Raw genomic sequence first — 27945 nt, 5'->3', positions numbered from 1 at the left:
AGAATACTTATTTGTTGCGATGGAACAATTTCTTGTGGTTTCTTTAGCCAACTTAACACCGCAAGGACGAGAACGACACCGGTTTCATACAGTATGGCCGGTGGTACGCGTCTTGTTGAGTATTCTGGAAGTTCGGAATCGGAAGAGGATGAAGAAGAATCGCCACTCCAAAAAGTTGCAGAGAAAAGGAAAAGTTTCGATGAGAAAGAATCACAACAACCAAGTAATGTGAAACAAATTCGGCGAAAAAGTCCCGTCAAGTGAGTGGGAAAAAGTTTTTTTTGTTAAAAAGGAACTTCTTTAGGAGTTGTCTCCCTTGAATTTGATTTTGCTGTTGTTACAAATCTAAATGTTTTGTTTTAATAAAATAGGTCCTTATTTAGAATTCAACCTAATTAAAAAAAACAAAAAAACTTGGTAAATTTTTACGACCTGCTCCACTCCAGCGTATTATAAACACCCCAACATCCCCATGTTAAGAACGGTTGTCGGAATAAACACCGCGACAACCTCGAAAGCCGTTCTTAACATGGGGAGGTTGGGGGGGGGGTATTCCAAAAGCCGTTCTTAGCATGGGGTGGTTGGGGATGTTTATACTACGGTGGGGCAGGTCGTAAAAAAAAATACCAAAATCTTTATGATATACGTACCCAACTTTACCCGTCAGTCCGTCCTGTCACTGAACGAAAATGTCATATTCCAAAAATAAGCGTTCCTTCGCTATTAGAGCGAAATTCGAAAATCGAAACATTAAATTTCAATGGTATCTAAAGTACGAAAAACGATAAGGTAGGAATTTAATAGGGTTTGTTTTACTAAACACATAGATTCGAAAAAGTTGTCAAAAAACAAACATATAACAAATAAATGTTATCAAAGGCAAGATAAGTTACTTTTCTACCTAACTGGATAATTTTTTAGTGTTTTTATTTGATGTAAAATATTTACTCGTTTTTCAAATCGAATAATGTTGAAGGCTGCCGGCGAACAAGAAAAGATGGCCGCAATGTCTTTGAAGACTTGATAATCACTTCAAAATAAGAAATAAAAACAAAATGGTGTTAGAAACTCACCCAGTAAATGTTACAGTGATAATTAGTTTGTAAGCATAGAATATTCATTTATTGTTGCTGGCGTTAGCTCCCTTAATGAGAAATAAAATATGTAGTTCATTTGCAGTTTTTATCTGACACTTTAATCTGTGCCGATTTGGGTACTAGCAGTTGAGTACACATGGCGATAATTTTGAGCCGGTTATTCAGTCTGCAGAAGACTGTCTCTAGATCGGGGAATCATTGCTGGGACTTGTGGAACGGCTGCCTGAATTTGATAGTCCTTAACTGTCCTTCAGAGTTAGATTCCAGCGGCATTACAGGTGGCAATGATAGTGTCTTGAGAGAACTCTGTCTGGTTTTGGCGTGGTTTAACGTCCTCGGACGGAGTTAGAAGTGAGCGACATCACAAGCGTCAACATAGTGACTCCAAAAAACACTGTCTAAACTGTTTAAATTTTGTGGGCTCGTGCTTATATATGAACTTTCTTGAATGTTCTAAACTGTTTACTGTACTCATACGCGAAGAGATAAAAAGGTGACGCATTACAACCGCGTTTCCTTATGTGAGACAGGTTTGTGTAGGTGTTCGGTGATACAATCAAAATGTTCCTGTAATGAATAGATTCTGGCTATATGAATTCTTTTGTTAATGTGACGAGCGACTTGGGTCATCTGGTCACTACACATGCAACGTTCTCGTCCCGGTCGAAAAAACTTAATATGCACTGGATTGTTGGACATGAGACCCAACCTGTACAGATGTATGAGGGGACATTCCAAAAATAATGTCTATTTTTTATTCTCTCTGAATGGATCAGAGGGTATTACAAATCGCACTGTTATGATGACTGAACTTATGCATTCATGACCTGAAAGTTTTATTTCTCTGTAGCAGATATTGACAGTATGAGACTTTAAGAAAACAATCCCTGACATGGACATACATCAGGAGCAGAAATGCGTCATTGAATTCCTGGCAAAAATGTGCATTGAGAATGGTGGTGACTATGTAGACAAATAAATTCTGTAGCACAAGAAAGTCACTCGTTTTAATGGTACCTTTTCTGTCTTCGTAGCTCTTCAACTTTTTGAATTAAAAAAAATTGGAGACTTTACTTTTAGAGCAGTTCTTGTACATACACCTGCCCAACTCTGTATGCTATGATGTCGACTCCACATAATATAATTTTTCTTTTTAACTTGTTATAAAAACCTGTTCATAATCTCTCACTGTTTGTTGGTTAAATGTTGTATGAATGAAAAAATATTTTAATGTGAAGAAAGAGTTTGGCTTTAGCATCAAGCTGTGATACTAAAGTGTTAGGGATTAAAACAAATGAGAAAAAATATAACAAAAAAGAGGAAATAAGTTTATCAGCAGAATAAAGGCATAGAAAGTTGTTCATAAAGGAACAGAAAAGAAAGTTAAATAGAATTGTTAATCAAAGTGTGGCGGTAATGGGTACAAGGGATAAGCTAGCATATTAGAATTAGTTTTAGGAGTGGTAATAAGTTTTGCAACAATTGGAGATTAGTGCATCTGCTACTAGTCTCTCGCTCCTAGACAAGGTTCAAAAGAGAGTCGCCAACCTGATAGATCCTGAACTGTCATCTAAGCTTCAGCCTCTATCCCATTGACGAAATGTAGCATCCCTCTGCCTGTTCTACAAGGACTTTAATGGTGAATGCTCCGACAAACTGCAAGCACTCGTACCCCCTCGACGTAAATATCCCGACAAATCCGACAAGTAGCTAAATCCCACCTCTTCACAGTAGAGATCTCTAGATGTAAAAGAGCCTTCTACTCCAGTAGTTTCTTCTCCAGAACCACTAGGCTTTGGAATTCCCTTCCAGGTTCCAGCTTCCCCAACTGTACTGACATGCAGAAGTTCAAGTGTAACGTGAACCGACACCTTGCTGCCCAACTCCCTACATAGTACCCCTGTAGCTTATGTCATTGATAGTAGCTCCCTACATCAAAGTGGCAATGTGCCTTGTTTGGGGTGAAAATGTAATTTAAAAAAAAAAAAAAGTTTACAGTCCGTCTTGAGTTTGCGACAGTTGAGAACAATTGTGAGTTGGACAGTTGAAGGCAGTTTATAGCTTGAACCAAATCAAGAGAGCTTTAGGATATTAAGATGAGCTGACGTCATCTGATAAAAAGAGGTTTCACCAGACTATGTAGATGTAGACCTTAACGTTACAGAGGATTGATGGTGTCACTGATATTTGCAGAATGTGTCAGTTTGTATCTTTTCTAATTTATTCGTTTATACTTGTGGACCTGTGCCCCCCCCCCCCCGCTCAGTATTTGCCAATGTGAGAGATGACAATATGGCCAGAAAAGATGAAAGAGAAGACTATGAAAACAATGTTGGTATCAGCATCAGAAGGTGGGCTCTCTCTATCGTGCTAGAAAGTTACTTATGCCTGAAAGTATCCTCTACAAAGCCACCATTCACCCATGTATGGAGTATTGTCACATCTGGGCTGGTGCATCTGCTTCTAGTCTCTCCCTTCTGATAGGTCCTGAACTGTCATCTAAGCTTCAGCCTCTGTCCCATCGACGAAATGTTGCATTCCTCTGCCTATTTTACAAGTATTTGGATGGTGAATGCTCTGACAAACTACAAGCTCTTGTGTCCCCTCGATGTAAATACACCTGACAAACCGCAAAATCCCACCCCTGCATAGTAGAGATCCTTAGATGTAAGAAAGGTTTTTACTTTAATAGTTTCTTCCCCCAGAACTGCTAGACTTTGGAATACCCTTCCGTGCTCCTGCTTCCCCAACTGCACTGACATGCAGAAGTTCAAGTGTAAGGTAAACATCTTGCTGCTCAACTCCCTACATAGTATCTCTGCAAATTATGTCCACGATAGTACATCAAAATGGCACTGTGCCTTTTCTTTACCCTACAAAATGGAGTTTTTTTGTTTTTTTTACAAATTAAACAAATTTTCAAATGTTTTTTTTTTTTTTTTTTTTTTCTGCAGAGAAACTCTTCCATTACCTGATGACATTAAGAATTTATTCGCAGAGAAAGAAAATCTTGTTGTGGATGATCCCAGCCAACATGATGGGCGAATCCGTAGCTTCCCTCATTTGGAAGGAAACTGGGCAACTCATGTCTTTATTGAAGGTAAATATATATATATATATATATATAAAAGTGAAAGTGTCTGTGTGTGTGTGTCTGTGTACATTTCCCTATGCAATAACTCTGTCAATTTTAAGCCTACAGATTCGAAATTTGATATACAGGGTACTGAGATTTTGGAAAATCGATGTGATTGGTTTTTGGACCGAAATTTGGCGATTATGGGGTCAAAGTTCAACGATTTGACCTTTGAGAACTTTACCAAATTCCTCCTACAATTTTGGGTCTAAACATGTGAAATTTTAGATATAGATTCCTTGGACATGGATCTAACTTAACTTTATTTGAGCCCTAAACAATAAATTTTAAGGGGTCATATTAGGGGTCAAAGTTAAAAAAATTGACCGTTTTTTTTTTTTTTTTTTTTTTTTGTCGCTCAGCATATACCTCAAAACACCCGGGCAACGCCGGGCACCCATGCTAGTATATATAATAAATAAATAATTTTTTTTTTTTTACTTTTAATTCTTATTTTTATTATACATTTTCTGATATTTTTATTCTCCTAATATTTTTTCTATACAATTTTTAAATTTGTTTTATATATATATACATTTCTATTTCACCCACTATATCTTTTTCTTTTGTATATTTCTTCTATTTATCTCTATTCTTTATTTTTTAATCAACCTTTATTTACCTATAGTATATCTTTATTTTTTATTTATTGCCTAATGTTTTTACACTGGGTTATATATATATATATATATATATATTAACATCCCAATGAATGCATTGACAATGATATTTACGAGCTTTAAAAGGCGAACCATTAAAAGATACATCTGCCTTACTTAAAAAAATGCTAGTTTTATTTTTAGTGTCTTTAAAAAAAAAAAACCACCCAATATTTTTGCTGATGAGGAGACTGTTTGAAAAAAGTAAATGATAAAATTATTGTCCAAGACTTATTGTCTATCTCAATAAAAACATTGTTTCCGAAACGATCGTACAATTTATCAATTTATTGATTTTGTTTGTTCTTCCTTGTGAAACCAATTTTTAATTTTAATTACAAATTATCAATCATCTTACTATATATATATATATATATATATATATATATATATATATATATATATATATATATATGAAGCATAAAAAAGAAATCAGGACTGTAAATTAAAATTTGCAAGTAAATTTATTGTTCGACAGAATACTCCAAAAACAATTTTCAGGAAATCCTTATAATAATTTGCTAATATCTTTCTTTCCTCTGAAAAGAAGAATAGCATTTTTTGAAACTTTGCAGAATAAGGATTTCTGGAAAATCGTTTTTGGAGTTTCATGCCGTCGAACAATAGATTTGCTTGTAAATTTTAATTTACAGTTCTGATTTTTTTTCATTATGACAAGCTCTACTTCCTATTATGTTTGTGTTGAGATTTTTTATTTGGTTGAGATTAATATATAAATATTAATATTTATATTAGCTTGAAGTTTACATTGGTTTTTCTCAGGTAAACATTTCATTTTTATTGCCTTGATTGATTTTATATATATATATATATATATATATATATATATATATATAACCTTGCTCATCCCTTCTGGTGAGATGTCTTCTTTAATAATAGTCGTCTCAAGCACAAAAATCGTTCTCCTTCATGGTTCTGAGACAAAAGAAAGATTTTGTCAGTTTCTCTAGTGACTTCCTGTCTATGATCATCATATTCTGAAGACGTAGCTCTAATTCGAATCTTTTAACTTCTCATGAAATTTCCCACTTTTCTGCTTACGCTAACCTTCTGTGGAAAATACACTTTTTTATCATGATTTTTACTAATCCACATCTAACCTCGTTACATTGATATGAAAAATAATCTTTGTATTATTTCAATTCTTCGAACTACTGCTCTCATCTTGAGTCTTATTTTCACAACGTTTTGACTGATGTAACCTCCGACCTTCAAGTGTATCTTGTTAAACCCGGGAATCTTTCTGGTGAATTTGGAAATCTACACAGAATTTTGAATGGAACCCTTTATTTAATTCACGGGTAGCATACTCTAGTTCCATCAGCCGTGACTGAGTAGAAGGCCATATGGACCTGTTGGGTAAATGGATAAAGTGCTTCGTAAAATTCAGTTGTAAAGTTACTCTCCTGAGTCAACATTGTTGAATACCAGTGGCAAGTGGAGTATATATATGTTCAAGATGACTGGAAACAATGCCGATATAAGCGGAGAGCACATACAGCACCTAAACTTCCTAAATGGTCACCTACCTGGTACTAACTAGCCTCAACATAGCTTAACTTCGGGGATCTGATGAGAACCGGTGTATCAACGTGATTATGCTGTATACACGACTTCTACTCAGTCATGGTTGACAGAACGAGAGCGAGTTATCCCCTGTGGATTAAATAAAGGGTTCCATTTGAAATTCCCTGCAAATTCTTGAATTCAACAGAAAGATTCTCGAGTTTGACAAAAAGATTTCTAGTTTGACAAAATACATGTGAAGAAGGTCGAGGGTTACGTTAACGAAAATGTTGTGAAAATAACACTCAATATGAGAACAGTAGTCTGAAGAATCGAAATAATACAAAGATCATTTTTCATACCAATGTAACAAGGTTAGATGTAGATTTGTAAAAATCATGTTAAAAACGGTATTTTCCACAGAAGGTTAGTATAAACAGAAAAATGGGAAATTTCATTAGAAGTTAAATGATTAGAAGTAGAGCTACGTCTTCAGAATATGATGATCATAGACAGGAAGTCACTAGTGATAATTAACAAAGAAGCTGACAAAATCTTTCTTTTGTCTCAGAACCATGAAGGAGAACGATTTTTGTGTTTGAGGCGACTATTATTAAAGAAGACAAAAGTCATTACACATCACGACAAACGTACAACAGCTGTTAATAATAACGAAAAAGAAATGAAGAGAGAACGAATTACTGCTATGTGTCATCAACACAACATGATGCCGCTGTTTATGAGATGATCTTCCATAATTGACTGAAATCAAAAACTTGAAATTCTTTATATTTTCAAATATTTATTTAGTCTGAATAATCCAAATAATTAATCCTTATCTAAAAAGTTCAGAAATGAAAAATGCTTTTCATCATGAATTTTAATTTTATTTATTTTTGTTTTCAGTTGAATTGAACGAGCCCCTTTTTGAATTACAGCAACTGCTTTTTTCTCGACTGAAGCGTCATATTGAAGTGAACCCAATGAAGCATTACCATATTAGTCTTTCAAAAACGGTCACCATCCGACACCATTGGATTAATCCGCTAACTGATGCTCTTTCGCAGGCATTACAAGGATTTTCTCCGTGAGAATCGAACCAATTTTTCTTTGAACGTTTCTTTTTTTAAATGTAAAAACTGATGATGATGATATAAAAACAATTATCTCCAAATTAAATTATCCAAACATTTTTTTAATGGAATTTTCCACTTTTCTGCTTACTTTAACCTTCTGTAGAGAATACCGTTTTTAACATGATTTTTGCACATCCACATGTAATCTTGTTACGTTAGTACAGAAAATAATTTTTTTTTTTTTTTTTTTTTTTTTTGAGAATGCTTCACAAGAACTTTCTCAATGAGAATCTAACAAATTTTTCTTTAAGCATTTGTTTTTTTAAATTTAAAAACTGATGTTGATAAAAAAAATTCTCAAATCATGCAAATGATTTTTTTTTTTTTTTTCACAGAACATTTTGTACATTTCATTCCGTTAAGTTTTTCTGCAATGACGAAAAAACGCGGTAAGACATTTCTATATGTTTTTTTTCTCGTTATTTCTAGACAGGATGTTGACAGTTTCTAGATTTCTGCTTCTCATAACTTCATAACTTCTGATCATTGACAATCCCTTTGTTCCTTCTTTCTTCTTTTTTCGCGAAAAACACTCGTCTAGCTGAAACCACTATCAATAATTTCCCCCACTCTTTATCTGTGCCTAAACCTAAACGTAGATTCCATGAACAAAGCTTCATTATTAGAACTGCACGCCTGTGGAACTCTCTTCCGTTTGCCTGCTTTCCAGCTGACTACAATTTGGTAGTCTTCAAGTCTAACATAAACAAATTCTTGATGGACCGTCCCCTTAAGTAATCTAATTTACCAAATTTCCACTGTTAACGATTACTACAATATTTTCTCAATGACTACTGTTCACTCATTAACCTTTATCCTCGAGTAGCCTCCAGGCCTTGATAAGTGGTGACTCCTATGTAAAAAAAAAAAAAAAAAATGCATTCCTGTTATCTATAGTCTTGAGTTGAAAGCCATGTTTAGTTTCAGAACAGTTTCTGATGGTTAGTTTTTCTATACAAGTTCTAGAGTTGACTGGTTCTCAGTAGACAGTTCTTGAGTTGGAATCCACAGAGCAAAAGATCCTTCCCGTGTTGACATGAAGTAAACATATGCAAGGTTATTAAAGAAAAAGGTTTAATTTTTATGGAGCAATTCTGGTTTCTGATTGGTTGATAGCAGAACTTGAATTAATTTGATTCGTCAGTTCCTAGCAGCATCGTTTATAAATAGAATCTCCCAACTGTGAGGGACCATGCCCTCATTATAACTCAAAAATATTGCAACATATAGCATTGGTCTTTTCAAGACTAAAGTCAATAGGCATCTCCTGTCTTTGCAATAATCAGCTTTTGTTCTTGTTAGCTCCTTACACTAAGTGGCTTCATGCCTTGTCTGGAACAATTTCCATTGAAAAAAAAAATTTTTTTAACCAAACTTTCTGCTTCTCGTAAAATTGGTCCTATGTATCACTCTAAACACTTTTTCAAACCTGAGGCTATTCTATATCTCTACAAATTGACAATCCTTACAAATTGACCTTAAACTATATCCGATGGTGAGGTTCCAGCTTGCGGGCTTTGGGGAGTGTGGAGTCACCCTTTAATTACCATTGCTCCCAGGTCCACTCTGACCCGGAGTGGTAGTACCTGTTAGGGTCTCAACTATGGGTTAAATAGAAACCGACTTGAAAAAAAACAAACAAATATATTCTATTAAAAAAATTTTCTTCAAAATAACTATATTTGGCATTAAATAACCTGAAAAGGGTTGATATGACATAAACCAACCAACTACAAATCCATTGTCAGATCATGTATGGAGTACTGTCCTCGTGCTTAAGCTGATGAACCTTTGCCCCATTTGATTGTTCTTGATAAGGTGCAAAAACTTGTTTTTGTTGGACTTGAAGACAATCAGATTGTAGTCAGCTGGAAAGCAGGCAATCGGAAAAGAGTTCCACAGGCGTGCAGTTCTAAAAAAGAAGCTTTGTTCATGGAATCTACATTTAGATTTAGGCACAGATAAAAAATGGAGGAAATTATTCATAGTGGTTTTGGTTAGACGAGTGTTTTTCATAAAAGTTTGGCGAGGGGGGGAGAAACAAAGATTGAAGCTCAACTGAGCACTGGCCATGAAAATAACAATAAAGCAACGTCTCTTCTGTGGGAAAGAGATTGCAGGGAAGAGAAAAGGGCATCCCCCAATAAGCTACGAAATCTATTTTGATCTCTGTCAAGGCAGGATTAGCAGCTTCTAGCAGCTCCTGCCCAGATTTCTTAACTCTTTACATAAAGTGGTTTCATGCCTTGTCTGAAATGATCCCCCCCCCCCAAAAAAAAAATTCCCTCCAAATTCCAATCATAAAATCATTTACATTTATAAAATAATCTTGTCAGTTTGTAAAAGTCAGACCCAAATAGCAGTTAAGCTGACAAATTAAATTTTGCTTTAGATTAGCAAATTTTCATCTGTTATTAACAATATAATACTATACTTAGCTAGAATTTAGTTTTTTAAATATATATATATATATATATATATATATATATATAGTCTTGGAAGTTTTTTTTTTTTAAACCTTTAAAACTATAAAAAGAAAAATCATCCTTCGTTGGAACATTTTGTCAGTAAGTCATTTAATCTCCCGTATCGTTGAATAGTTTTACTTACATGAACAAACAACAATAATACCAATGTTCTTAAAGCGATCATCAATTGTTTACCATGAAACACTGTTTCGAGGATTTATAAATAAAACAGTATATTAAATCGTGGCTCCCCAGCAGTGTTGATCAAACACCACCTCCCTTAAAACACATGAAAAAAATTATTTTAAATACTGGATCTAGTTTTCTCCCCACAATAAATTTAGACTAACGTATTCGTGTCAGTTAAAAAAAATATTTTTTACCTGTGTCCTCCTCCTCCTCTAAAAACAGCTTATCCTGCCTTGACAGAGTACAAAATAGACTTTGTGGCTTAGTAGGGGATGCCCTTTTCTCTTCCCTACAACCTCTCTCCCACAGAAGAGACGTTGTGAACCTTTGTTTTATCGTTACTTCCATGGCAAGTGGTCGTCTGAGCTCCAATCTCTGGTCCCCCCTCGCCAATCTTTCACGATAAACACTCGTCTAGCTGAAATCACTGTCAATAATTTTCCCCACTCTTTATCTGTACCAAAATCAAAACATAGATTCCATGAACAAAGCTTCTGTCTTAGAAGTGCACGCCTGTGGAACTCTCTTCTGTTTGCCTGTTTCCCACCTGACTACAACTTGGATGTCTTCAAGTCCAACATAAACAAATTCCTGATGAACCACCCCCTTAAGTAAGACACTTTATCAAATCTCCAATAATTTGAATCAAATTACTACAATACTATTCCATTGATTACTGTACACGCAATAACCCTTATCCCCGAGTGGCTTCCGGGCCTTGATAAGTGGTAACTACCATGTAAAAACAAACAAATAAATAAATAAAAAAAGACGTAAATACCCCCAAACAAGTAGCTAAATCCAACCCGTACACAATAGAGATCTCTAGGTGTACGAAAGTCTTCTATTCCAATAGTTTCTTCCCCAGAACTGCTAGACTTTGGAACTCCCTTCTGAGATCCTGCTTTCTCAACTGTACTGACATGCAGAAGTTCAAGTGTAATGTGAACCGACATCTTGCTGCTCATCTCCCTTCATAATATCCCTACAACTTATGTCGCCGGTAGTAGCCCGCTTCTTCAAAGTGGCATTGTGTTTTGTTTGGGGTGAAAACTGAATAAACAAAAACAAATAAAGAAGACAAAGAGCATTTATCCTCACACGAGCATGTGGGGGGGGGGGGGGGGCTTTAATATTTTACCTTCCGGTTTCAAATGTAAACATGGCAGATTAAAACCTCGATCATTTCATCAGTCCAAAGTCAAGTAGCAGTCGACGGGGGGCAGGAGGTATTCTGTCTGGGTTCATAAAATAGTATTCACTAGCGAGACCTGTGGAACTTCCTACATTAATATGTAATATTGATGTTGTCATTCTGTAGATGTTTAGTGTAAATAGAGATGCTCTGATATTATTGTAGCTCTTTTGTTAAAACTGCAGAAGTATTTATCTAAGCTAGCAGGGACACCTGTTAAAGCCCGGCCGTAAAGTATGTTTAAATCTAATATTTTAATTCTTGCAGATTTCGTATATATTATTATAGAGTTAATGTTCTATCGATTTTTATGTTAGAAAGTTGTGATTTCAAAAAGAAAAAAATATATTCATATGATTTCGGTGCACTAGCTTGAATCGAAACCGAAATAAAAACTGATGAAAAAAAAAATATATATATATATATATATATGAATAGAAGAACATAACAATTAAACGACCCGGATGCGAGCGTGACACAACAAAAGAACACACGCTATCGTATTAATATATAGATTTGTGTTGCATATTTATTCGCTTTTTTATTATTTAAGGATATTAAAAAAATATAAAAATTCTCAACTAAATTTCCTTTTGAAAATTTATAAAAGTATTAATTATAAAAAAAAAATCTATAATTAAACTTATAAATTTATAAAAGTAATAATTACAAAAAAAAAAATCTACAATTAAACTTATAAATTTATAAAAGTAATAATTACCAAAAAAATCTACAATTAAACTTAAAAATTTATATCCAGAAAATAATAATGTCATCATTTAATATTTGGATTTTGATACGCATTTTGTGATTAATGAATCTATTGACCATCATGGAAAATGTTTGTTTTCATAAATTTGTGGTTTGCATATGAAAAAGCCCTAGAGTTGATTACTGACCCGTGAAAGTGCTCAAAAGTAAGAATTTTAATAATTTAGTTCTATGATATATATGAATAATAATTTAGTTCTATGATATACGTGAATAATAATTTAGTTATATGATATACGTGAATAATTTAGTTCTATGATATACGTGAATAATAATTTAGTTCTATGATATACATGAATAATAATGTAGTTCTATGATATACATGAATAATAATTTAGTTCTATGATATATATGAATAATAATTTAGTTCTATGATATACATGAATAATAATTTAGTTCTATGATATACGTGAATAATAATTTAATTCTATGATATACGTGAATAATAATTTAGTTCTATGATATACATGAATAATAATTTAGTTTGATGATATACGTGAATAATAATTTAGTTTGATGATATACATGAATAATAATTTAGTTCTATGATATACATGAATAATAATTTAGTTCTATGATATACATGAATAATAATTTAGTTTGATGATATACATGAATAATAATTTAGTTCTATGATATACATGAATAATAATTTAGTTCTATGATATACGTGAATAATAATTTAGTTCTATGATATACGTGAATAATAATTTAGTTCTATGATATACATGAATAATAATTTAGTTCTATGATATATATGAATAATAATTTAGTTCTATGATATACATGAATAATAATTTAGTTCTATGATATACATGAATAATAATTTAGTTTGATGATATACGTGAATAATAATTTAGTTCTATGATATGCATGAATAATAATTTAGTTCTATGATATACGTGAGTAATAATTTAATTCTATGATATATATGAATAATAATTTAGTTCTATGATATACATGAATAATAATTTAGTTCTATGATATACGTGAATAATAATTTAGTTCTATGATATACGTGAATAATAATTTAGTTCTATGATATACATGAATAATAATTTAGTTTGATGATATACGTGAATAATAATTTAGTTCTATGATATACATGAATAATAATTTAGTTCTATGATATACGTGAATAATAATTTAGTTCTATGATATATATGAATAATAATTTAGTTCTATGATATACATGAATAATAATTTAGTTTGATGATATACGTGAATAATAATTTAGTTCTATGATATACATGAATAATAATTTAGTTCTATGATATACGTGAATAATAATTTAGTTCTATGATATACGTGAATAATAATTTAGTTCTATGATATACATGAATAATAATTTAGTTCTATGATATATATGAATAATAATTTAGTTCTATGATATACATGAATAATAATTTAGTTCTATGATATACATGAATAATAATTTAGTTTGATGATATACGTGAATAATAATTTAGTTCTATGATATACATGAATAATAATTTAGTTCTATGATATACGTGAATAATAATTTAGTTCTATGATATATATGAATAATAATTTAGTTCTATGATATACATGAATAATAATTTAGTTCTATGATATACGTGAATAATAATTTAGTTCTATGATATACGTGAATAATAATTTAGTTCTATGATATACATGAATAATAATTTAGTTTGATGATATACGTGAATAATAATTTAGTTCTATGATATACATGAATAATAATTTAGTTCTACGATATACGTGAATAATAATTTAGTTCTATGATATATATGAATAATAATTTAGTTCTATGATATACGTGAATAATAATTTAGTTCTATGATATACGTGAATAATAATTTAGTTTGATGATATACGTGAATAATAATTTAGTTTGATGATATACGTGAATAAATATTATGTATAGAATGATAACCCCCCCCTCAAAATGCCATTAACAAAAGTTACAATTCTTTCTGCAGTCCAACCATATTTAATACAAATAAACTTCAATCTATATCTGACTTGCCCACTAAGTTTCAGTTATGAATGTCCAACAGTCTTTGTTTTGCCGCCATTCAATGATATGCACCATGTTAGAGGAATCAAATATGACTGAAGGGATAAAAATATTTTCTATCATTTGAAAAAAAAATGAGGTTTATGAAAGATTCAGACATTAAATTAGAAAGCATTTCTGGCAAGCAAAATGGTTGAAACTAGAAATGTGACGTGACCGTCCCAAGGAGCGGTAGACCTCCCCATTTGGAAGAGATTAGGACTCTCGAAACTCTGGAGAATGCAGGAAAACTATGCTTGTTTTATTTGTTAAGTATTATTGTATACCCGGGCATCGGCATCCAACCCTGCTGAAAGATTATAAATTTTATTATTTTTGTGAAACCGACATATAAATTTTATTGTTTGGTTGAAAACTGGCAACATATGTCACCTTGAAAATAGGTAACGGAAATTAAGGTGATGAGCTTTACGTTTGGGGCCTGAGAAATCGGCAGATCACAGGCACACACAAAGGGGATCGGGGAATTCCCCCTGGAATGACGTACTTACTGGCAATTGATCTAGGGAGCAACCTAATCTACCCCAATACCTTAATACATAAGCAAATCCTCGTGCCAAAATCAGTAGTTGGAGCTGAGTTTTTGAGCGAATCCAATCCTAATCAAAGAATTGTTGCCACCCTCTCTTCCCATCCAACTGAACGAATGTATATAAGTGCATATCTAATCTAATTTGAATTAATCCAGTAGAATAGAGATATCTGAGTCTGTCTTTCTTTTGCGTGCATGAAAATCTATTCACTTCCAGCATGACTGGCATATTAACCCGAAGGTGCAATTGACACTGACCAACCCGATCAATAAGTTCTACTACACCAAAGATGTTGTGAAGAATTCCCTACGAAAAATGAGCACGATGCATATGTGAAAAGGGGCCCCTATTTAGGGATTGCTGAGGGTTCACATTGTTGCCGGTGACCCGGAAAGGTCACAAAATAAAATGATATAATAATTATATTTTAGAAAATGCCGCAAATATATAAACTCTCCATCACATTAATTTTTTTTTTTTTTTGATAATCTGGGAAGATTATATAATTTTGAAAGAACTGCATACAATACATAGTTAAAGCAAAATAAATTGCTTTAGATGATTAAAATAATTTTCAACGTTATTGATCATGTTTACCTCTTATTTTTCATCCTCATTTATTTTTAAATTCATGTTTTGAAACATGACGTAAATCATAAATCTATGACATCATGCCAAAGCTATAACTATTTCGTTATGGTAATGTTTTAAGCTCTATTTATAAGAAACTCTAAATAGTTCAGACTGATAATTTCAAGATTTTGGTTTTGATTTCCGGTCACGATATTGGTCCCCCTGACAAAGGAGGGTTTGGACCTAGTAATAGTAATTCACTTACATTTGTCCGTTTGTTTGTTCGCACTTTTCTTAATAACCATGCTTTGGACTTTTTTGAAATTTTTCACAAACATTAGTCATGGTGAAAGTACATTTTTGCCAGAACGGATTTTTATGGGATAACTGTGGTTACCCCTGCTAAAGGGCATCACCTTCCTTGACATAGCAGTCGCCTTTTATATCTTGGTTACTCTCGAAATTTTCTTTCCAGACTTATTCACTCGTTGAAGGGGACCCCCGCATGCTCGGCTTGTTTGTTGGAAATTTATTATTTATTTTTAATGCAATATTTTTCATTTCAACAAGTAGTTAAGATTGCTGATATTTTTAAACGTAATAAATTCCATAATGAATTTATTACGTTAAAAAAAAAAACTGTGACTGACGAACGGAAATATTTTGATTGACAAACATAAAAAATCTTTATTAATGTATGATTTTAAAAACTAATAATGAAGCAAAAACCGCAATGTATTTATTACATTTAAAAAAAAAACTGTCATTGACAGACGGACAGAAGGCATTTCTAAATTTTCAAGATGAGGATTGATTATTCATATTATTTGGATTCTTTGGATTATTGTTCTTATCGTGAGTTTTCTTTGCACGACATTTTGATACATGTTATCTCTGATTGGGAATCTGCATGGAATTTCAAGCGGAACTTTTTATTTAATCCACGAGAGTAGCATGGACCTGTGGATCGAGTACTTGATAAAATTTGATCGTAAGGAGGTTGAAGGATCAATCCACATTGCAAAGCGGCATTCAAAAATACAATTGAGAATTACTTAGGACTACTACTCTGTCATGGCTGAAAGAATGAGAGCATGCTACCCATGTGGATTTGATAAAGGGTTCTGTTCAAAATTCTGTACCAAATCTTGAGTTCAACAGAAAGATTCCAGAGTTCAACATGACACACGTGAAGAAAGTCGGAAGATAAATTGACCAAAACATAAAAATAACACTCCAGATGAAAATAATATTACGGGGGTACCGTGTTCAGACTCCAGCTAGGCTCTGGGACATAGTTGCTAATTCTAGTGACATATGGCCGAGTGGTCCTAGACGTTGTATCAAAGTTTAGTTACCCAAAGGTGCTGAGTTCAATCCTGAACGAAGGCAGTGAAAAATAACATTCAAAACAGAGAATCAGCAACTATGTCCCAGAGCCTAGCTGGAGTCCGAACACGGTACCCCTGTAATAATAATAAAGGGTTGGGTTCGAGACTCCTAACAAACGGTTCCCCAGTTCGATACAAAACACCTGATGAAGACCGGAGGACAAAACAGCCGAAACGTTGTGACAATAACAACCAAGATGAGGAAGTCAGTCTGACAATCTCAATAAATGAAAACACCTCATCTCAAAAATACAGACAATTACTATGAAGTCTGAAGAATTCAAATAATATGAAAAATATAAGATGCCGTACGATTTTTCATGCTCATGTGATCATACTGATACACTTGATATGTTTTTAAAATTTTTCTTTTCAGGACATTTTTGATCCTGGAAATCAACAGCAACACTGACATTCTGTCCAAGTACATCTGTGAAGTCGATAAAGTCTTTAAAGAATTCAATTTGTCTCCATTTTATTCGGTGAGTTTTTATTTAAGAAGATGAAACCTCTTCCTCTGTATTTACTTGCTCGCCTCCCAAGATCCAATTTAGGACCATTTCTCCTCAAAAGGAGTACTCTGGTTTGGAAACAAAAACACTGAGATAGTTCTGTTGAGAACAAAAAAAAAAAAAATTGAAAGGTGTATTGTTAAAATTCTAACTGGAGAAAATCTTTGGTTTGAAACGGAAAAATGTGAAGAATGATCACTTATATCAATTGTTATACATTTAAAAATAATAACAGTAAAATATATTAACAGTAAAAAAAAAGTAAGTTAGTTAGGCTTCAACGTCCCATCGATGAACTGTTGCAGCCCTCTACCTGTTTTACAAGTATTTTAATGGTAAGTGGTCCATAAGTAAATTAATGCAGAAAATTAATACCAAAATTAATTAAATAATACAAAAAATGAAATAATTAAATAATACAAAAATTAAAGAATATTAAAAAGTTAATTAATACTAAATATTAATACTAAAAATGTATTAATACAATAAATTAATTAAATAATGCTAAATAATTTAATAATAAAAAAGTAATTGATATAAAAAATTAATTAATACGATAAATTATACCAAATATATTAAATGCTAAAAATAATTATATCATGTAAAATATGATTAATAAAATAATATCGAAAATTAATTATTGATACAGATTAATAAATATCAAAAATGAAATAATTAAATAATACAAAATAAATATCAAAATTAATTATACAAAAAATTAATGAAATGATACCAAAAATTAATTAAATAATGCCAAAATTAATAACATTCTGAAATTAATGAAAACCAAAAATGTATTCCACAAGTTAATTACATAATAACAAAAATGAAATAATTAAATAATATACAAAATTAATGAAATAATACCAAAAATTAATTAATACCAAAATAATTTGTTAAATAATACCAAAACTTACTTAAACTATATTAAATATAAAAAAATTAATACCAAAATTATTTAATTAAATAATACAAAAAAATGAATAAAACAATATTAAAAATTATTAAATAATTCTAAAAATAATTAATTAAATAACGTTAAAATTAAAAAAAAAATAAATACAAATCAATTGAAATTTACAAGGACAATTTTGGGATCTATCTGACGAAATAGCAATGAAAATTGGATCTGTATTTTTATTTCTATTTTTTTCTATTACCTATATGTTTAGATGGTGCATGATAAGTAACTGCTAAGTTTAAAGTCATTTTTCTATGTAACAGAAAATGTCTAATTAATAAGGAACATTATTGAATTAATTTGGAATTATTTCAGAGATGAGCAAATTGTATAATTTTATATTTAAAAATTATACAATTTGCTCATCTCTGAAATAATTCCAAATTAATTCAATCATGTTCCTTATTAATTTGACATTTTCTGTTACATAGAAAAATGTCTTTAAACTTAGCAATAATGCTTCAATAATATAACAATCGATGCGGACCCGATAATTGGAAGAACAAAAATATAAAAATGTAGATGTATAATACCAAATAAATCCAAATTTGATTGCCTTTCTGAGCCCATGGCGCAGTGGATAGAGATTTTGATCTACATTCTTATGTCCCATAAAAATGACCGGAATTGTTATTATACCATGTAAACAAAGAACTGTTTACATTCTAGGTCAGGAGTTATGAATTGTGCAACAATAAATAAAAAAAAGGAGAATGTAATATCTTAATATTTACATTCCCAGGAATTTCAATTGATGTCTATAAAAGACAGATAACATAAAACAAGAAAAGAAGACTTACAGCGTTAAGTGTGATTGACATCTTTCTGTCATGCTACACACCAACCAACTTCGACAACAAACAGGTGGACAAAAAGCTTTATTGTAAATAAAACTTATGTTGATAAATTCGTTTTGTGTTGATTTTCAGAATAACAACAAAAGAATTGTCAGGTGTATATATGATTTTAGCAAGCATTAGAAAAGTGCAAGCTAGAAAATTATATATGCATTCAACAATGCAACACTAATATGTAAAAAATATTTCTTTATTTTCAGAACATGATTACGTCATCTTTTGTTTATTGTTTTAACTAATTAAACTATCAAATATTTAATTTGTATCCATCTTGCCTAGTCATGCAGACTGCATAGCTAAACTAGCTAATGTACTCAAATTTTCCCTCCCACAGGGTCCCAATTCATAACATTGTCATATATTCGATCCAAAGTGTTATAACTTATTGCATAAAATCATTGAATATTGTTTAAACAATAAGTTTTTTTAAAATAGTGCTAAGAGGCATTTTTTTAGATTCCCTAAAATTAATGTCAGCCACAAGATTAAACTAAGAGAACTGGAGTTATATTGAATAAAATAAGACATGCCCTGGAGTCGGCATAAATAATTAAAATTGGATTTGCAAAATATTTGAAAAAAATGTTGTTTTTTTTTTTTGTTTTTTTTTTTTTGTTCCAGAATCCATCCTTTCATATCAGCATTGGTTGGATGCTCGGAAATGTTGCTTCGGATCTGCCCGCATCCGTATTACCTGAACTGCAGGTTTGTATGGTTTTCTTTGACTGAATAAATTTGACGCGTTGCTAAAGGGGTATTTTTAAGATTTGTCCGTTTAATCCGCACATTTCATCAGCAGCATCATCATCATCATCATCAATTGCTGTTTTTCTGCATCAGAATCTATCCACTTATTACTGATTTGACGTTTCTGAATTTTTTTTAGATAAGGATTGGTTATTCGTATTATTTAGATTCATTGGACTACTGTTCTCATCTTGAGTGTGATTTTCACAATTTAAAAAAAAAATTTTTTATTATATTTTCACCCCAAACAAGGCACGTTGCCACTTTGATGTAGGAGGCTACTATCGGGAACATAAGCTACAGGGGTACTATGTAGGGAGTTGGGCAGCAAGATGTCAGTACAGTTGAGGAAGCAGGAACCTGGAAGGGAATTCCAAAGTCTATCGGATCTAGGGAAGAAACAACTGGAGTAGAAGGCTCTTTTACATCTAGGGATCTCTACTGTGAAGGGGTGGGATTTAGCTGCTTGTCGGGTTTGTCGGGGGTATTTAAGTCGAGGGGGTACAAGTGCTTGCAGTTCGTCAGAGCAAGCACCGTTAAAGTATTTGTAGAACAGGCAGAGGGATGCAACATTTCGTCGATGGGACAGAGGCTGAAGCTTAGATGCCAGTTCAGGACCTATCAGATTGGCGACTCTCTTTTGAACCTTGTCTAGGAACGAGAGACTAGTGGCAGATGCACCAGCCCAAATATGACAACAATACTCCATACATGAGTGAATGGTGGCCTTATAGAGGTACAGGATACTTTCGAGCGTTAGTAACTTTCTAGCATGGTAGAGAGAACCTACCTTTTTCACAGCGGTCCTGGCAATACTCTCAATATAATTTTTCCAACTCATGTTTCCTGTGAATGTTAGGCCGAGGAGTTTAAAAGATGTACTTTCAGATAAAGAGTCATTGGCCATTGCTATTGGTTGTAGAGAAGGTTTCTTGTAATTATTGAAGGAAACAAGTTTAGTTTTGGCAGCATTGAATGTGACCATCCATTTTTGTCTCCATTGCACTACAGATCGGAGATCATCCTCCAGTGTTTCTGCCATTTCTTTAGATATGTGTTCATTTGTTTTCCTGTCATGTCTGTTATAGAGCGTGGTGTCACCAAGCATATATACCCATCTCACAGACAATTTTCTCAGGGAGGTTATTTCTGAATATTAGGAATAATAGAGGTCCAAGGATAGGCTCTTGAGGCACTCCCGCATTTATATCATATTGTTTAGATGTATGACCGTCGAGGACAACCTGGATTTTTCTCTTATCTAGAAAGGATTTAATTATGTTGAGTATTCGTCCAGTGATACTGTATAATCTGATTTTCCTGAGAAGACCTTCATGCCTTTGATATATCTAGAGCTACCACTCTACCATTCCCTGCTTTGTCCAGTGAATAGTATATACGTTCAGAGATTACAGTTAGGATGTCTGCTGTGGAATGCACTTGCCTAAATCCATATTGCTTTTTACAAGTGATTTTTCCAAGTACTCTAACCAATGCACCACTGGTCCTTGCAGAAATTCTGTCCAAATTCCCGAGTTCGACAGAAACATTCCCCGAGTCTGACAAGATACACCTGAAGAAGGTCGGAGGTTACATCGACCAAAACGTTGTGAAAATAACACTCAAGATGAGAACAGTAGTCTGATGAATCCAAATAATATCATTGATTTGTTTTTGACTGTGAAGTCGTATTTTTTTCTTTTTTTTAGCTCCTTACATCAAGTGGCTACATGCCTTGTCTAGAGTGATTTAAAAAAAAAATTTTTTTTAAATCACTAAAATAAACATTAAACATTTTTTTAATTGGGTCAATCATTTTCCAAAAATGTAAAAGTTTTATATTATTTTAAATGCAAAAAAATAAAAATGGAATTTTTAATTAAATAACAAAAAAAGGAAAAAAAAAATCTTTTTCTGTTTCAGGTGTTATACCATAATTTTACAGTTAAAAAAATCATGACATGTTGAATATTTTCAATAGACATAATTTGAAGATAAGAACATTGCTATGGATTTTGTTATAGAAATGGATTCTTTCTAATGAGGAAAAAAGTTTGCAAATTTTTTGCCATCAACGTATACAAACATCGTTTTAACATTGTTTTTTATTTTTAACTGCAGACTCTTGTCACAGATTATCTGAACGAACATTTGCACAGTTGGATTATTCCCATTAACGAAATCCATTGCCGGATTGGAAATAAACTGTTTGGATTTCCACTGCAGTCTCCCATATTTCTACACAAGTCAAGGATTCAACAGAGATGAGGTAAATTTTATCGACAAAATTATTGATGGTTCGGGGGGGGGGGGGAAATATTAGAGAAAAAAATTATTTTTTGTTTTGTTTATTATATTACTAGTGGAGATGGGTGGGTGGGGTGCGCCCAGCCTTGCCCAGTCATAAAATATGCTTAAATATATTTTAATTTGTGCAGATTTCATATTTATTATTTCAGAGCCAATTTTCAATTGAATATGATATTGTACCTAATATATATAGTACTGATTTCAAAAGATAAAAAAAAAAAAACTGACTTGGGTGCCATCAAGTAGAATTAAAATCAAAACATTTAGCGCCCCAGCCATGTTCTCTATTGCTTGAGCTATCGACAGACAGAAAAGAAAGATTTAAAATCAAGCCACATCAAGCTATGAATGAATTTGCGTATGTGCATAAGTAATAGAAATATGTTGGCAAGTTGAAATGGGCATTTTGCATTTCAATTTGCTGTGACTTCTGTACACATTCATTCATCCAAACAAAGATTTTACTCATTATAAACCATTTTTTGTGTATGATTACTATTTCTTATTAATTTCAATGTTATGTGACCAGTAGTTTAAGAGTTTATCAGTTAAATATTTACATACAGACATACATCTACTGTTTCATTTATGTAGATTTGAAAGTTGGTCCATTTTTTTTTTTTTGTGATAGGATCTAAGGTTATGGCCTGAATTTGTTTTATTTATTTATTTTTTTTTACTCTTATTTATCCCAAGCAAGATGTATTGCCATTTGAGTGGGGTGGGCTACTGTTTGGGATCATCTCTACAGGGGTACTATTTAGGGAGTTGAGCAGCGAGATGTCTGTTCACATTACATTTAAATTTCCACATTTAGTACAATCAGGGAAGCAGGAAACAACAGTGATGGCATTCCAAAGTCTTGCAGAAAAAAAAAAAACTATTAGAATAAAAAGCTTTTCAAAATCTATGGACCTCTACAATTAAGGAGGGGGGGGGATTTCGCTGCTTGTCAGGTTAGTCAGGGTTATTTACGTTAAGGGGAACAAGTGCTATGAGTTGGACCCTGTCTAAAAGGAAGAGACTAATGATAGATTCACCAGCCCATGAATTTAGTGTTGCATCAGCGACCCTGAACCATCTAACGCTAAATAAAAAGAAAAAAGTGAGCTCTTCAAAAAAAAAAAAAAAAAATGTTATAAGTTGTGAGCTCTCTAAAAAAGAAGGCTAAAAAATGTTCACCTTTTTTGAAAATCAGTCAAAACATTACCATATATAGACAATTTAAATTTGAAGTTATTGAAATTAGGGCATATTTTAGCAGAACAGTAGATTACGTTAGAGGGAGGGGGGAGGATTTAAGCTGAACATTGAGTTTCTTTAAGCATGTTGTGTTGAAAAGCTAATTGTTACTGTTGAAGTCAAAGAAAGTTAAAGGGTCGAGAGGGGGGGGGGCGGATTTAATAAAAAAGAAATAGAGATAGAAAGACTACTTAATAACGAGTTGAATATGGTGAAGAGTCGGAGAACGATGGAGATAAAAAGAGATTAGGGGTGGAGGGAATTGAGAGAGAGGAAAAGAAAAGAAATAGAGAAAGAAAAAGAAAAAACTGGAGTCTCACCACTGTGATAGTGTATAACTCATTGAGCGTAAGTATACATATACATAGCAAGACATATGTCTACATACATGCCTGAAAGTATCCTGTACCTTTATAAGGCCACCATTCATCCATGTATGGAGTACTGTTGTCATATTTGGGCTGGTGCATCTGCTGCTTGTCTCTCACTCCTGGACAGGATTCAAAAGAGAGTCGCCAACCTGATAGATCCTAAACTGTCATCTAGACTTCAGCCTCTGTCCCATCGACAAGATGTTGCATCCCTCTGCCTGTTCTACTTTAATACTTTAATGGTGAATGCTCTGACAAACTACAAGCACTTGTACCCCCTCAGCATGACTACTCTCGATAAACCCGACAAGCAACTAAGTCCCACCCCTTTACAGTAGAAATCCCGAGGTGTAAGAAAGCCTTTTACTCCAATAGTTTCTTCCTCAGAACTGCAAGTTTTTGGAACTCCCTTCCGGGATTCTGTTTTCCCAACTGTACTGATATGCAGAAGTTCAAATGTAATGTGAACAAACATCTTGCTTCTCAACTCCCTTCATAATGCCCCTGCAAATTATGTCCCCGATAGTAGCCCCCTACTTCAAAGTGGCACTGTGCCTTGTTTGGGTGAAAAAAAAAATACATATGTGTGTATGTATATATACATACATACACATAAACATGTATGCACTTTCATACATAAAAAACATATGTACACAAATACTCACACACACACACACACATACATATATATATATATACTTTGAAAGTAAATAATTTTAAAATATTAAATTTATAAAATTAAGTTATTACTTAATGGATTATATATAAAATTTATGATCAATTCATCGGGGGTACATATAAACACACACACACGGGTATATAAATGCGTACGTGTACACATTTTATTATTCCTATCATTTTCAAAACTATTAAAGCAATTAACAATATTATTACATTGTTGGATATGTTATATAAGGTGTTGATTATATTGTATTATTATATGTGTTATATAAGATGTTAGGGTCACCTGGTATTGTCTCATTGACTGAAACAGATGGCTGTTTGTAGCAACCAAATGTAACTGTTTACCTTTTAATAAATAAAAAAAAAATAAAAAATACTTTTTAAAAGTATATGTTTCTTATAACATAGTCAAAATTGTTAATAATAATAAGCTTAATGAAGATGTATCATTGCCTTCAGACCATATATACTGTAGATACTCAATTGTACACGAAAAAAACGTATTTTGTACTTTTATTGTGAAGACATTCTTCCTCTGATATTATTTCTTAGTATGTGTTTTTGAATTTCCAGAATTTGATTTTTCTTCCTTGAAGCAATTAAAAAAATTTTTTATTTCCTTTTTATTCCAAATGCATATTTAACAGTTTTCGTTTATGCTCACTCATAGCATAAACAAAGGCTACGTCTGTGAAATGGAAAATAGTCCCAGAGTTCAGGGGTTAATACCATGCAAAAGAAATCAAACAAAAAACTTTTTAGCCAAGAAACATACAGAAAAAAGAAAAAAAAAAAAATAGCATCCATTTTTTTTCTATCGAATTCATTTGCTGTTTTTATTGAAAACTATTTTCCCCCCGGATTTTTAATATAATTTTCCATTAAGAGCCGTGCGTCTCACGTTCGTAAATAACAAAATTTTTTTTGTAGATTTTGGTGTGCTAAAAACGAATCTGCAAACCGTTTCCGTCGCAAAAAAATAGTTTTTATGCTATGAAGAAATTACTTTTTCGAAAAAGTGGCGATCACTTTTCCATGTAAATTTAACTTAAAATGAGCACCCACTTTCTAGCCACCTGAGAGAGGGGGTATTTTTTCCCATGTTTATTGGCTAAACAGCTTTCGTTTATGCTCACGCATAGCGTAAACGAAGGCTACGGCTGTGAAATGGAAAATAATCCCAGAGTTCAGGGGTTATTACCATGCAAAAGAAATCAAACAAAAAACTTTTTAGCCAAGAAACACAGAAAAATGCCCCTCTCTCAGGTGGCCAGAAAGTGGGTGCTCATTCTAAGTTAAATTTACATTGAAAAGTGATCACCCACTTTTCGAAAAAGTAATTTCATGAATATCATGAAAACTTTCTTTTTGCTACGGAAACGGTTTGCAGATTCGTTTTTAGCACATCAAAATCTACAATAAAATATTTCGTTATATATGAACATGGAACGGGCCTTAAAGTAAAATAATACCGGATTTTTTGGAGCAGATTTGCCGTTTAGTTGTACAAATATCCTCAAACCAGGTAATCACTAAAAGGGACTTTTAAAAGTCGTCACCTGTATCGAGCAAAAGTTTAAAACCACCGATTATATGCCAGCCTACGTCATGGTAACATATTGAGTGAGTTCCTAACAGTATTTTGTATAGTTTTTTAGTTTAAACTCATTTTCCCAAAATTTCCCCAAACTTAACGTGTTCGATACAGTCTGCCGCCATTTGTATTTTTCAGATATACCGATAAACATTGAATGTTTTTGAACCGATTATACATCACATAAAAACACTAAAATCTTATCCAGTTAGGTAGAACATTTACTTTTCTTGCCTTTGATAACATTTATTTGTTATATATTTATTTTTTGACAACTTATCTGTGTTTAGTAATACAAACCCTTTTCATTTAATGTAACGTTTAGTCGGCTCGAAAAACAGTGTTTATCGGGGTATTTGAAAGCTATAAATGGTGGTGGACTCTGTTGATTACTTTAAGTTAGAGAAAGTGAGTTAAAACTAAAAAATACTATACAAAATACTGTCAGAAACCCACCGATTATGCCAGCCTATGTCATGGTAACATATATTCGGTGAGTTTCAGATACTGTTTTGTATAGTTTTTAGTTTTCAACTTACTTTCCCAAACTTAACGTATTCAACAGAGTCCGCGACCATTTCTGTTTTTTGAGCCAATTAAACATTTTACATTACATAAAAACACTAAACAATTATCCAATTAGGTAGAAACGTAACTTACCTTATCTTTGCTTTCATTTATTTGTTTTTGGACAACTTTTTTGAATCTGTGTATAGTAACCCCCCTCCCCCCACCATCAACCAAATATTAATTACTAACTCACATTTTTGTAAAACAACAACAAAAAAAGAACATTTAGCGTTTCAACATTTTTGCTACGTTCGGCTTCATCCACTGATTGTTGGTCAAGCCCAAACCATGAATGATTGACAGAAACTCCCGAGGATCCAGATCAAATTCTGCAAGAGTACCATTTTTTTTTCATTTTCGCCTTCTTTTTCACTTTTTGCAGTGGATTGCTGTACTAATATAAGAAACATGCATTTTCTCTTTTTATTAAATTTTTCCATTGCACCAAATTGAGCCACTGCAACGCATGGCAGGGTACAGCTAGTATATATATATATATATATATATATATATATATATATATATAGGTCAATAAAAATGAATATATTATGTCCATTCAGTCTACATTTTAATTGACAAGCTAACAAATAGTAACCAATAGAGATTCTACCTTGCCTCCTCCAAATGTTGATGAATTTCAGGTGTTCCAGATATTTCTAAAAGTCTAAAACTCAAAATTTTTATTTACTTTTTAGCCGTGGTAAAAAAACGTCAAATGAAGACTTGATCCAGTGCAGCGTGTTTCGAAATCCTATGAAAATAGGGGTTCTGATGAGAAAACACATTCTAGTTGTATTTTCAAAAATATTTTTGCTTGTGTTTCTCTGCGATACTTTTCATTCTGTTTTAAGAATTTAATCTTTACCATCAGCTGTGGAATTCTGTTGAAAGATGTTGGAATTCTGCCCAAAATTTCTGAGAGACTTTTTTTCATATGCAGACAAATTTCTAAAATGTCAATATGGTAACTGCGGCTTAAAAAATGTATAACAGTTGAAAAATATTTGGGAGGAATTTTGAGATGAGGATTGGTAATTTGTCTTGGATTATTCAGACTACTATTCTCATCTCAGATGTTATTTTTATAACATTTCAACCAATGTAATCTTTGACCTTCTTAATCTTTTAAAACTTGGGAACCTAAACGGAGTTTCAAACTGAATCCATTATTATACTGATCCGTGGCATAACAGTTAAAAAATTATAGCAGTTATTATGAAATGTTCTTATCTATTTTTTGGGTGCTTGTACATTTTAATCAAAACATTAAAAAAATGAAAATATCGAAAAAAGTTTAAATTGTACATATCTGTTATGGAATGAAGTTCTCCGAAGAAAAAAAATTCACTTAATTTCATCA

At 32.4% G+C, this 27945-nt stretch overlaps 1 protein-coding gene across 2 annotated transcripts; it reads left to right on the top strand.

Moving 5' to 3' along the window:
- Nucleotides 1–27914, top strand: LOC145296909 (U6 snRNA phosphodiesterase 1-like). Of its 2 annotated transcripts, XR_013870069.1 has the most exons (9): nucleotides 1–260; nucleotides 4052–4197; nucleotides 7326–7506; nucleotides 7891–7944; nucleotides 17114–17219; nucleotides 19689–19772; nucleotides 21936–22083; nucleotides 26154–26222; nucleotides 27281–27914. XR_013870069.1 is itself a non-coding variant. In XM_080143075.1 (8 exons), the coding sequence occupies exons 1-7, from the start codon at nucleotides 94–96 to the stop codon at nucleotides 22080–22082; spliced, it is 885 nt and encodes a 294-aa protein (XP_079999201.1). In that variant the 5' UTR covers nucleotides 1–93; the 3' UTR covers nucleotide 22083; nucleotides 26154–26804. The 2 variants fall into 2 exon arrangements, 1 of the variants encoding a protein (XP_079999201.1); XM_080143075.1 differs by lacking the exon at nucleotides 27281–27914 and having other exon boundaries at nucleotides 26154–26804.
- Nucleotides 27915–27945: the final 31 nt, after the last annotated feature.

Source organism: Euprymna scolopes, chromosome 17 (genome assembly GCF_053919585.1).
Source record: "Euprymna scolopes isolate OS-2025 chromosome 17, ASM5391958v1, whole genome shotgun sequence".
NCBI classification, from domain to species: domain Eukaryota; kingdom Metazoa; phylum Mollusca; class Cephalopoda; order Sepiida; family Sepiolidae; genus Euprymna; species Euprymna scolopes.
The sequence above is the reverse complement of the archived record's forward strand: the minus strand, read 5'-3'. Positions and strand labels throughout refer to the sequence as shown.

Excerpts from the sequence above, each read along its gene's own strand:
- LOC145296909 (XM_080143075.1), top strand. The coding sequence starts at position 94 with ATGGCCGGTGGTACGCGTCTTGTTGAGTATTCTGGAAGTTCGGAATCG. Across the intron at positions 7,945-17,113 it reads TGCAATGACGAAAAAACGCG|GACATTTTTGATCCTGGAAA; the intron begins GTAAGACATTTC and ends TTTTCTTTTCAG. Across the intron at positions 19,773-21,935 it reads CCGTATTACCTGAACTGCAG|ACTCTTGTCACAGATTATCT; the intron begins GTTTGTATGGTT and ends TTTTAACTGCAG.